General features: G+C 39.8%; 2 protein-coding genes across 2 annotated transcripts in view; both read left to right on the top strand.

The window, feature by feature from the left end:
* hydin (HYDIN axonemal central pair apparatus protein) overlaps window positions 1–1856 on the top strand; it is a 110378-nt gene extending 108522 nt beyond the window's left edge. Inside the window, 2 exon segments of the mRNA XM_036585802.1 lie at window positions 473–697; window positions 1289–1856. Coding sequence (XP_036441695.1) covers window positions 473–697; window positions 1289–1798 — 735 coding nt within the window. The 3' untranslated portion in view covers window positions 1799–1856.
* A 5669-nt stretch (window positions 1857–7525) lies between these two features.
* Window positions 7526–13286, top strand: part of necab2 (N-terminal EF-hand calcium binding protein 2) — a 135842-nt gene continuing 130081 nt past the window's right edge. Inside the window, exon 1 of the mRNA XM_036585522.1 lies at window positions 7526–7855. Coding sequence (XP_036441415.1) covers window positions 7526–7855 — 330 coding nt within the window. The remainder of the gene's footprint in view (window positions 7856–13286) is intronic.

Raw genomic sequence — 13286 nt, 5'->3', positions numbered from 1 at the left:
GTAAGACCTGTTTTTGAAGGCAGAACTATTTTCATCAAAACTACTAGTTGAGCTGATGTAGTAATTAAGTGAATCAGAAGACAGAGACATGTGTGGAATGTTTGTGCTTGTGAAGTGACCAGCAAAGATATTATTCTTGTCTCCACAGTTTGAATAATGAACACAACCACTATGGGCACATTTCATTCATGTATTAACTATATTATAAAGAGTGGATCATTGCACACATGCTACTGAAGTAGACATGAGTAAGCACATAAAGGACCAAAGGCCTTTCGCTCAGCTTTCATTCCTAACCAGTGAATACAAAGACAAAGAAAGCTTTTGGAAGCTGTTTCTAATTTCAAAAGACTGTGATGAAAATGCTCTCTCTCTCTCTCTCTCTCTCTCTCTCTCTCTCTCTCTCTCTCTTTCTCTCTTTCTCTCTCTCTGACATTCCCTCTTTCTTTCTTTCTTTCTTTCTTTCTTTCAGGGCACCTTGAAGTTTGAGTACCAGCCTTTGCGTACAGGCGAGTCCACAACGCGACTGACGCTACATAACAGTGAACTGGGTTTCTTCCATTATGAGCTGCTGCTCCAGGCTCTCCCTGCCCTTCCTGAGAAACCCCTATTCTTTAGAGCCCCGCTGGGCAGCAGCCACTACCTCACTGCCAAGTTCACCAACTATTCCCGCGTCAAGGCTGAGTACGCCTGCAAGGTACAGTTTAGTGAAGAGTTGAAAAACAAAATTAAAAATGAACTTGCTGTTTGCCAAGCGGCATTTTTCATTAATGCATTCTTGTTGTTTTAGCTGCACTGTAATATTGTGCATAATTTTCGCTCTATCTTCTGTTAGGTCTTTTACTGTTTGTGGTATTACAATCAAGTGATGTCCCATCTGATCTTAATATTGCAGAATATTTCAGTGACCGTACTGACTTAAAGACAAATGCAGAACTTAACCTATAGGATTTAAATCAGAGTCACCTGAACCTGGATTTGTGATGCTTGAAAAAAACGCATGTGTAATTGATATTTTTTTAATTTTTGACTGTGAATTTTGAATATTTTAGTATATGAATTCTGTCCAAATTCCACCTCATGTTATAGAAATTCACATAAACTTGCTTTTGTGGTTTGTAAGGCCATGTGACAAAGTGTCATCTATAAAAAAGGACAAAACTATAGACAAAAATTCCAAATGGCTCTTATGCGACTTACTTTTGTACATTTGGGGTAATGGGGAAAATTGTATAAATGTTATTGTTTGCTAAACTGTTTTGTTTAATCCTACTAAACGCTTATTTAGACAGACTTTCCAGACTTCATTGTGGACAAGAACGTAACGGTGGCGGCAGGCTTTCAGACAGGCAACGATGCCAGTGTGGAGGTCTGTTTCGAGCCCAGCCAGCTGGGTGAAGTACGAGGCCTGCTAACAGTTTCATCCAGCTTCGGTGGCGAGTATGTGTTCCCCCTGTATGGCACCTGCACCCCTCCCAAAGCCCAGGGCCCTCTGACCATCCGTGCTGGCTCAAACGTCTCCATCCCCTTTAAGAACGTTTTCCCACAAGCCACTGCTTTCTCCTTCCACGTGGACAACCCGGCCTTTACTGTCAAGGGTGTGGACACCATCCGGTCCAAGAAGACCCACAACGTTCTGGTGACCTACGAGGGCTCACCAGCAGGCGGCAAGGCCCCTTGCACAGGGAAGCTGACCATCTCCAGTCCACGGACAGAAGGCCATGGACAGAGCCTCTCCTGGGTGTACTACCTAAAGGGTTTCTGCCCAGAACAGCCTCAGAGAGAGAAGACAGCGTAGGGTGATGCTGAAATCCAGAGAACAAATATTACAATAAGCTGTTTTCCTCAAGCTGTAGTTTCCAAAATAAATGAATGCTTTAGAAATAAAAAAAAAAATGGCATTCCTATTTGTACAGTTTTTTATTCATTCAGTTTTGTATTGATGTACAGTACTGTACAAAAGTCCAAGACCACCCTTCATTTATTTATTTTTCAGGCAAAATGGATGTTAAGTACAAATTATTGTACAAGTTATACTTTTGCCAGCATCAGGAAAAAACAAAAACATGTTTAACAGAAAATATCACAGATGTCATAATAACTAAATGTATTGTAAAATTATCCAGTATTTAGTGTGTTCAACCATTGCCTTTATTACAGCAGCCATTCTTTTCGGGAGACTTGCTTTCAGTTTTTCAAAGAAATCTACAAGGATATCTATTTGGATATTTCTCATAATCTAAGCAATTCCAAATACATGGACTCTGCCAGTTCATTGTTCTGAGAACACAAGCAGCTTTTCTGATTTGCAAGTTCTTCTTTTTTGTCTATTTCCTTTTCTCAGTAACAGCTTCTTGACAGCTACACATCCTTTCAGATCCACAGTATTGAGTTGTCTTCCCACAGTGGAAGGATGGAAAGAAACACCTGTAGATTTTTTTCAGATCTGAACCAAGAGTGGAACTTGATTTTCTCATCTCTCTCAAAGATAAAAGCTTTAAGAACTGTTTATCTAATGGTGACAGTTTTGGTGGTCTTTTAATATTTTTAAAAGTTTAGAAACTTTTTTCACATATTTTCCTTTACTTTCTTTTTCCTGTGCAAATTGATTATTTTATAACTTATCTACTCAGAAATATTTCATGAAAAATGAATAACTTTCCATTTTGACCGGAAATGAAATAAATTAATCAATGGTGGTCTCTGACTTTTGCACATCACTGTGCTTTTCCCCTTTAACTTACATTTAAGAAATACTTTCAAGTATGTAACTGTGGATTGCAAGACCAGTCCCAGATTACAACTGACCTCCACCAGGAGGTGCACTTGCTGCCCTTTCCAACACCTCTAACATGACACGTAGGAGTATACTCCACTCTTATTAGAGGGATTTGTGTGTGTACACATTTCTGTGTGTGGTGAGTGCTTGCTAAAACTTGCCTCCAATTTGTGGTTTGCATACGAGTTTAATATTTGTCTGATTTAAAAAAAAATTTTTGTCTCATTCTGGAGAGACACTTCATGGACTGTGGGAGTGCTTTTAATGAGAGAGTGGGCGAGCAGAGCCAAAGCAAGGGCAGCATGACATTAAGCAATAGCCCTCATAGGGACACAGTTTAAATTGGCTCTCAATTTTTCTGCAGTTTGTTCGCCGTACCCTCTTCTCCAAATGCCCTCGTGAGCCCTGACCATTAAGTGGGTCAGTTGACAATATGATAATACTGAGCTGCTTATGGTAAACCGCCAGCTCCCTGGAAAATCTGTCGCTTATACCAGTGCAGTACATGTATCATATCTGCTACAGGCTTTTAAGTGTGAAATAGGCTTGAAGTAATAATCATCAGACCTAATTGTCTGAATGTACTTGCAGTTGTTAGTCTCCTCAGTGATTCAGCGTTGATAGAGTGGACTCTGTCTGCCAGAGATGCATTTGATGGCTCTCTACATGCATCCGCCAGCGCTCATTAGCCATTTCCAGAGTAATCAAGACAAAATGTCTTTCGCTGAAAGAGCTAGGGTACAGCAGCTCCAGTGGGGCTGAGTGGCAGGCAGCCCACCATTCTGCGGCCAGGCATAGACGGGGCCCTACAGAGCGTGAAGGAGCTGGCCCCCTACTGGGTGCTCCAGCAAGGGGCTGATGAGGCTATAGCTGCAGTAACCAGAGTGGCCGCTCATCTGCTAAGGGCCTTCGAGGTTCCGTGTGGGCACTGCGGCGCGCCACTGTGCTGGCTTAGGCAAAGAGGCGGGAAACGGCCTGTTACAGCTGCACTGAGGCGGCAGGGGGTGGTGTCCCAGGCGCCACCGAAGACAAGAGATTACGGCTTGTCATAATTAGCCGAGCTCAGCTTGGGGAGGAAAAAGCAGAAAAAGCTTTTGCCTCCACTCGCCGTACATTAAAGAGACATACTTTCAGCGCTGCGTTTCTGTTAGCCTAAATGCCTCGCTATAGGACCACAAACTGTGTGTATGGAGGGGGCTTGTTCTGAGCACCAATTAAATAAAGGGGCCTTTTAGCAGGGAGGACTTAATCACCTCTGGCAAAGGGCAGGACTGGGGGAGACTTTCAACAGCCTTTCAACTCTCAAAGGTCACCTGAGGCCTTTATAGAGACGCTAAGGTAATGAGGGTGTCATAGGAGTGAGGAAGCAAGTGAGAAAGCACCCCCTCCGGAAATAACGGAACTACAGGATTTCCTCTCAGTGCAAATGGGGGAAATCTCACATTTTATGTTTTGAGCTTTTGTAATGCTTAGTTGTATTAGAAACAGAATAGCCATCAAATCAACCCATAATAATCACACCCAAAAAATCGACTCATAATACAGATGCCTACAGTTTCCATCAACTACCAAGGACAACCAAGATGATAGTAAACGGTCATATTGTTTCAGAGATTCCTCATTCAGGATTGACAAAGCCCATTTTGTTTGATCTTTCATTGGCCCAGAACATCATGCAATTACATGGAGGGTCAAATGCAGGTGTGGAAAATACTTGCCTACACTATGTAAGTTTCGGGCATTTAAATGTTTAATTGCACGCAACACTATTGTGATTATAACTTCTTTTGTATAATGTTGGTCTTGCAATTGACACCTAGACATCAAGCCAGACCTTTTTAGCCTTCCTATTCATATCAGTGTAATATTAAACTACCCACAATTATGCTACTTTGCCTTTGTGTAAGGACCAGTACTGACCATCACCACACTTAAAACAAGCAAAACAACAAACAGAAAACTTGTTAATTATTTGTATTTTTTACTTTATATGCTTGAGTATATTTAGACGTAGATACTTGTTTTTACTCAAATATATTTTTGGCTCCAAACTTTCACTTTATATTGAGTAAGATTTTGACACAGTACACATGCTTTCACTTAATATACTTTCTCTGTACTTCCACCCTTGGTCATATGTTATGTTTTTTGTTAGCCAAGGCTAGCAACTTGGTTGTTTTGAAATCTCTACCTGTGGCTTTAAGTCCTAATATGATAGCAAGTCACTGGTCTTTTGTTCAGAGCTTTTGCTGCTTCCAATTTCAGGTTATAGACTTCCCAATGTCTGCCAAAATTATACTTAGTAAATGCTTGTCCTTATCCATGGCATCTTCTGATGTATCTCCTTAGTAGGAGCATGTCAGCTACTTTGCCAGTGTTCCCTTCATCGCTGTCTCTATTTCCTGCCAGTAAGGTTGTTTCACTGGCCAAAATCCATTCAGACAGGGCCATACAATATGAAAATGATCTGCTGGCATTCTGCATTGTCTAAAGTTTGGACCTTGGTTGGACCTTGTCAGCCTGCTGGCCTGCTGGCACAGCATGTGTTTCACAAGTGATGAAATCCTTTCAAAGAAAGTTGGCAGTTGTAGCCATTGTTTGGCATGTATTTGCCCGGGCTACATCCGTAGGAACAAGTCTAGGTCTGATTTGAGGGCTTTTGTGTAAAAATACACCATTGTTTAGTGCCAAAGTGCAGCTTAGCTGCTTGAATAATTCCTGCATCCAAGAAAATGTATTATTTGAGTCTTGTATTAGCTGTGTGGTGAGGCAGTGATAGACTGAGGTCTACTCAGTGTCATTTGAGTAGTTTGAATGTTTAATCAGAGTCGTGTGGAATATTTAGGTCACACATTTCTACTTTTCACCTAGTTATCCACTTTGGTACTTGTGATCTAATTCTTATATTATCTACTGATATCTGTTTTGGGTTGCTAGATGAGGTGAGAAATTCTCCAGGGAGACTTACTTCATTATTAAGTTGCCCAGTTGCATAGATGAAAGAAGGTGCCGGTGGGTTTGGTCAGGCTTTAGTCAGGGTATTGTTCAGGTCACATGCGTCCTTATAGAAACATTGATTAAACTCTTTGATCATCTGTTTATACAGCAAATCCATGAACTTGTTTTCACAAGTTAAAGTATAGTTAAAGGGAAATTCTGTGTTTTTTTTTCAAAATGAAACTCTGCTAATCAAAATTGTTCACATTGGTAGTGATGAAACCAGTTTAATGCCTCTAAATAGCTTCTTCACAGAAAGTTATTAAGCTACATGAAATGGTTATGGATACTCTGCCTGATGGTACATTGTTTTAAATTAGTTTTCACAAGATTTTGGCCTAAAAGATTTTATTAATCCCTTGATGGTGGAGAGGTACATACAGGGTGTTGTAAGGCAAAATAGTCCCCAAATAAATCTTATTTTCAGATGTACCACTATTTCACCATTATCAACACTACATATTTAAGACTTGTGAAAAAACGTCTCATGTGTAGGCTTGCTGGTCATACTAGCTATTCAGTGTAAAATGGCTATGTTTGCGGTATAGATATTGTAACTCCTGGTTCCTACAACCACCACTGTAATCCAAAATCCGAGTTGGTACGTTTTTCTGCAATGCACTTTGAATTTCACATTGAAACACTCTGACTTTGTTTCCATCTATCTTATGCAGAAAGGCAGCCAAGTTGGAATTCTCTTTTAAATTAGTTCTGAGATTCAAAGTTAAATGCAGGCTCAGCTTTTAGTACAAAAATTGGCGTCTCTTGGCTTGTGCAATGAGCTGGAATTTTACATTATTGGTTATTCACATATGGCTTCATAAAATCTCACATTACAGAGTAGTGAAGATATTATTTCTGCACTGTTATATATGAAGGTTCTGTGCAGGTACATTTTTCTTTCATCAAGGTTCAAACAATGTAAATGTTCCCTGAAAGGTACAGAGGTGGCTTTAAGGTCCAATTGTGTACCTTAAATAAGTTTTTCCCAGGTGAAAAGTACATATTTGTACCTTTTCATTACCTAATGTTTTAAAACAAAACATTCAAATAAAAGCCCTGGAGACGAGACAGGGTTTCTGGAGTCAATACAACTTATTGTATATCAAAATATAATTTCAATGGATTATGGTACAGTTACTGACTACCACCCCAGTGACAAGTGGTGTACTATCCCAGTGACAGATTCGTGAGAGTGTAGTGTAGTACAATGCTGCAGTAAACAAGTATACGAGGCCACAAATAAAAATGAAAAGCAAAAACATATCGTCAAAACTAACTTCAACGCTTGAGCTTCAGTACTTTAGATCAGTGATTCTAAAGCCTGGTCCTGAAGTAGCCCTGAAGTGCGTATTTGGTGCAGAAGCATTCAAGCACACAAGATTCAACCCACTGGCTCATTACAAAAACCTTAGAGTTGAAGTAAGTGAGTTGTGGCAGGAAAAACACCAAACTGTACAAGCATCAGCACTTAGAATCACTGGTGTTAGTGGTTTACCGGCTCTAGGGGCTTGTAAATGCGCTGGATTGAAACCACAGTAACTGGGCTGGGCAAGGTCTCCTCCAGAACCAGGTCTGGCAGCCACTGCACTAAAGTGTGCAGGGTAGTGCTGTTCCAGCGCTCTAGAGGTGTGTGTGTGTGTGTGTGTGTGCGCGCGCGCGCGCCTGTGTTTGGGCATGTGCTGATGTCAGAGGGGAGGGAGGGACCGGCCCCCATAGCGCGCAGCATGAACGCGCCGAGGCAAAAGGATGTGTGAGCAGGCAGCGCGCTACTGCAGGGACGGCGTCCACAAGCTGCTCCACAAGGAACAAGGCAAACTCCGCGCACAGGACAGCGGCGAGCAGCCCAGAGGCGGCGGGCCGCGGGACAGCGAGACAGCGACGGCTGCACCGGCCCAGAACAGCGGCGGAGCCCAGCCCGGGGGGATCGACGGGCTAGTCCGCTGGATAGTCACCAAGATGAGCGACAACAAAAGCATCTCGACGCGGGAGTACGCCAAGGAGGAGGAGGAGGTGGCCGTGGCCCAGGAGCAGTTCTTCGCCCCGGAGCCACGGAAAGGCATCTCCGTCATTCTGGACGTAAGTGGCTTTTGTGTTGTTTAATGGTCAGCTGGCCGGTGCTGGCACTTTCAGTTAACTTTATTAATGATAGCAGACGACTTGAGAAGAAGTTGCGGTCTTTGGGCTGACACTTCTTAACCGCTCTGATACCCCTGTGCTTGTAGCTGTGGGAGCTGATCGCATTAACGCAGTTCAGCAGCTCAGAAACGCAGATGTTCGCTTCAACTTTCTTTTATCTCACCACTTCACGCTCTCGTTTCGCTTCAGACCCCATTCTCTTCACATTCTGTGTCAGAATAAGACAAACTATTGTTTATTTCGCCGTGTTATTCTTCCTGTGAGTCGCTGAGCGCGAGGGTTGTGCAGCTTTGATGTTCAAAATAGACTGCGTAACTCGAAGCAGCTGGATCCAAAGGCGAACGCGCTGTTTTTCCCCACCTGTTTTCCGCCCTCCCGTATAAGCAATGCCGCCCTCCCGTATAAGCAATGCTTTGCTTTTCCGCGCTGGGATTGGCTAACAGTTCATATTATAGCGACGGTGAGCTGCCGGCCAATCATAGAGCAGGACGGAGATATTACTAGCCAATAATAGTGCAGGAGGCGGGGGTTGTCGGAATACGGGTGGAGAATAAAACAACGCTCTAAACAGCCGTTTGAAGGCTTCCTAATTTCAAACCAGTTAAAATAGCACTAGGCTACATGTAATGTCCTCATAAGTAGCTTACCGCCCAGCTTGTTTTGTGCTCGTTGTATTGTTTCTACGCGTTGTATCATCTCTCACGACCATATATGTGACAAGCACACCCTGCTTAAATAATTTATGAAGCTTTTCCAGTGAAGCCCTGCTGCACCGAGGCGAGGTCTCAGCAGTATTGATTTAGCAGGTCAAAGTGTGTCGTCCTGGTATTTTTCAGCGCTTCTTCATTACCTGATGTTCTGTCTCTTGAGATTAACAAATGGGGGAAAAGTTAAAACCATGCCAGTGTTAGGAAAAGTAGTTCATTTCCAGACCCAGATACAGCAAAAGGTAGTAGTACATTTAAGTGGTGCATTAAAACTAATTAAAAAAGGAGAGAGTAAAAAAAAAAAGACTGGAGGCACAGTTGTACCCCAGAAATGTGAAATTAACACAATCACACTGGAGAAAAAGGAGGTCTGAGGCACAGAAGGACAAAATGAAATGTTGCAAGAGAGGGATGTGGAGCTCAGAATGAGAGAGAGAAAGTGCAAAGCGCTCCATGGAGGCTCACTTGGGAGCGCAGGTGCCTGTCAAGGAATTGATTTCCATCCTCACTTCGGGGGTGGATTCCATTACCTGCGTGAAGCCTTCACCGTTCTGAGCTGTGTGGAGTGTGCTTCACTGTTAATCCAAATCTAAAAGTTCATCTGCTGTGACTGTTCAGCCCCTAACACTGCAAAACCATGCCTGTCGATCCACACTTCAATTCCTCACTCTCAGAACTACATGATGTGCATGTTAGTTTCATAGCATTAATGCAGCTCAGCAGATCATAGTTACCAAATAAAGTGTAGTAGTCACTCAAAGTCTTTAGATTAACAACTGAATATGGCTTAACTGTGGTCATTACAGGAAGTTTGCTCTTTGTTTGTGCTGAATAGCTTCAACATAAGTGGATATACGATCAGATGGAGAGCTAGGGTGTAACAATTTCAATACAGTTTCAAAAAAATGAACCTTCAAAACTCTGAAATTTAAAACTGGGTCACTAGTACACCCTGCAGTCTCTTACACTGTCTTTTGGTACCTCTGTCAGAGATTAAAACTAAGCAGCTGGGGGGGAACCTAGCTATATCTGTATAACAGTTCAGTTGCACTGTTTTATAAGATCACTGTTTTGCACAAGGACATGCAAGCATGGTTTATAAAAATAAATTTAGTAACTTTCTGAGCCAAACCAATTCATACAGTATCTAAATAGAGCACAGTGTGTTATGTGATAAATATCGAGACATTTTTACCACAAAATATTAGGGATGCACTAGTATGGGAATTATTGGGAATTATCATTTTTGTGTATTGTGCTGACACATAAACATTTGTAAAATGTAGAAACTGAGACTACATCCATGTGGATTGGGATACAGAGGAATGTAACACTGATGCTTAATGATGGTTAATGTCCCTAATAAGGGTTACAAATCATCGCTGTCCAAAGAAAAATGTGCATGTCCAAAATAGTAACTTTACAGCAGGAGGCAAAAAGTACTTAACTTTTGATCTTAGATAATGTAAATGGGAATTATTTCAAGTGATTTTGGAGCATTTCTGGTGGTCTTTTCATCATGAAATGTTTACACAATATAGCACTCAAATGATGTAGAAAAATAAAAAATAGACAGAAATGGAGATACATTGGACAAAAAGCAGTAAAATGAGGAAAATGCAGATATTTTAGAAAGGTATTCCAGCATCATCTAAACATTCAGTTTTTTTTTTTGAGTATATTAATGTGTATATATGTATGTGTTTATACATATAAATGATGCCCATTCGCATATATTGTTTTTTTGTTGTCCTGTCTAGTATTTATTGTTTTTGTATTTATTTTCTGGTGTATTTATTCTGCATTTGATACTTCTGATATCATTGCACATCCCTCTAATGTTTTGAAAAATCTAATCAAATCCAGCCCTCAGAACCTGAAAATATGTGTATTGTTATACCAATGCTGGCAACCCATTTGGTTTCTTTGATTGTCATAAGATTTGTCACAGTGTCAGACTAACTACAGGTAGGCAATACGGTAAAAAATATAATATTGTGATATTTTAAGAAATTTTCACAATAGATTATATGTCACATATGTTTGTTTTTTCAGACATCTGATGAGTTGGAACAAAGAAAAAAGAAACATTAGTGCTACATTTTAAAAAATACTATCAACAACTCAAATACAATGATTTCAATATTTGGCAAACTATTTTGGACTAAATCCATTAAATGGGACTAATTTTGATCTCTTTATAATGAAACATGCAGTTTGTCACTGTTCTGCAAGTACTGGCGATATCCACGACATGCTAAGAAAAGCATATTGTATTGTATTGTGATGCAGTTTATCACAATAACAATGTATATATCGTAAAACTGCCCAGTGCTGAGACTAACACTGCTCCTTCTGCTTATTCTTAGCATCGTCTCTTCAAACCACACTACAAAATTTTGTTAAAAAAGTATTTTTCAAAAGCCCAACTTAGAATTCTCTCTTGAAAGAGCACTTTCACAAAGTCATCAGTCTACCTCACATTAAGGAGATAATTATATGCTAATTACAGCTTAATGTTCTGTACTGACATCACTGTATGCTATTATAGACTTGAAACTATATAATATACACTGTAGGCACTCAGGCATAGATTGTGAGTACGTAAAGCACTGTGCTGTCTCCATGGATTTAACTCATCTGTATCTAGTCATGCAGAAGAGTGAAGACATGTTCACCTGGTTTCCATCACCTGGACTCAGCTGGTGATTGCACATGACATTTACTGACGACTCAATGTAGACGTGAACTTTGAAATATTGAAAGTATTGCCATTTGCTTAGTAAATTGGATCACAGCCAGGACATACTGCGGCAGCCACAGAGAATCAATGAAGTGGCGCTTCTAAGTAGGCAGTTGAGTGCGCACTGTAGAGTGAATTAAGGCGGCTATGGAGTACTACAGTGTTCATCTCTTTCTTCCCATTTGTCTTCATTGTCTTTGTTTGTAAGCTACTTATTCATACCCAGATTCTAGTGCCATGAATATAAATTACCATCTATACTGGTGTACAACAACATTGATTTTTGGTTCTATCTACAGATAGACAGCAAAATCTGTGTAATATATGCCAATTTATGGGTTCATCAATTTTTTTAAAGTGCAGTTCAAAATTCATAACTAAATAAACAGTAAGTTTCTGTTTTGGAAATGTGCTTTTTGCCTGGTTAGCATTTTGAATACTGTGTAAGGCTTCAGCATAATTTATACAGTAAAAATTACAAAAAAGCATTTCTTTAACACAGAGTGACAGTTCCAAGAAGAACAGGTTCAGTGACTTTATCAACCATTTGAGCTCTAAGCTTATTGTCCAGTTACTAATAAGTAGTTATTCAGTCTTTTGTAAGTTAAATAGCTACGATTAGGCCTGTCATAATTATTATAAAATTAACTATTGTAATTATTAGAGCTGATTGCATTTATTTAAGCTGATCACAATTATTTTGACATTTGTTAGCTTTCCTAATATGCTTACATCACAAAAAACTCAATGTGAAAAGTGTTCTCACCATCTGGGATGAGGTAAATAAATGTAAATAAAAGAAAGCAGAAAATGTATCATCATGGGTCTTACAACAATAACACAGAAGCCCTGAATGGTGCTGTAATACGTTTAGAGGACAGTGGTGAGTAATGTTTGTTTATTTGATGTTTGTTCATAACACGTTTAGAGAGTGGCAGTGAGTAATATTTGATGGTAATAACACAGTTAGAGGACAGTGGTATGTTGTTTTTTTATGCTAATAACACATTTAGAGGGCGGTGGTGAGTATGTTTGTTTATTTGATGTTTGTTAATAACACTTTTAGAGGGTGGTGGTGATTAACGTTTGTTCATTTGATGTTTGTTAATAACACGTTTAGAGAGTGGCAGTGAGTATGTTTGTTCATTTGATGTTTGTTAATAACACGTTTAGAGAGTGGCAGTGAGTATGTTTGTTCATTTGATGTTTGTTAATAACATGTTTAGAGAGTGGCAGTGAGTATGTTTGTTTATTTGATGTTAATAACACGTTTAGAGGGCAACAGTGAGTAATGTTTGTTTATTTGATGTTAATAACATGTTAAGAGGGTAGCGGTGAGTAATGTTTGTTTATTTGATGTTAATAACATGTTTAGAGGACAGTGGTGAGTAATGTTTGTTTATTTGATGTTAATAACATGTTTAGAGGACAGTGGTGAGTAATGTTTGTTTATTTGATGTTAATAACACGTTTAGAGGGTAGCGGTGAGTAATGTTTGTTTATTTGATGTTAATAACATGTTTAGAGGACAGTGGTGAGTAATGTTTGTTTATTTGATGTTAATAACACGTTTAGAGGGTAGCGGTGAGTAATGTTTGTTTATTTGATGTTAATAACATGTTTAGAGGACAGTGGTGAGTAATGTTTGTTTATTTGATCTTTGTTTAGAACATGTTTAGAGGGCAGCAGCGAGTAATGCTAAAATAGTTGCATATAGTTAATCATCAGCTAAAAGTTCATGACCATGACAGGCCTAATTATGAGGAATTGCTGTGTGGACACGTATATGTAGAGCTTAATGTAAATTTAAATATAATATGAAGCCATGATATAGCACTTTGGGAAATACTGTGATGTACATTAATCAATACTGACTAGAAGTACTATATATTCAGTATTAATCTCATTGTTAGTCCCTCGC

Source organism: Colossoma macropomum, unplaced genomic scaffold (genome assembly GCF_904425465.1).
Source record: "Colossoma macropomum unplaced genomic scaffold, Colossoma_macropomum, whole genome shotgun sequence".
Lineage (NCBI taxonomy): Eukaryota > Metazoa > Chordata > Actinopteri > Characiformes > Serrasalmidae > Colossoma > Colossoma macropomum.
This window is presented reverse-complemented; position numbering and strand designations above follow the sequence as displayed.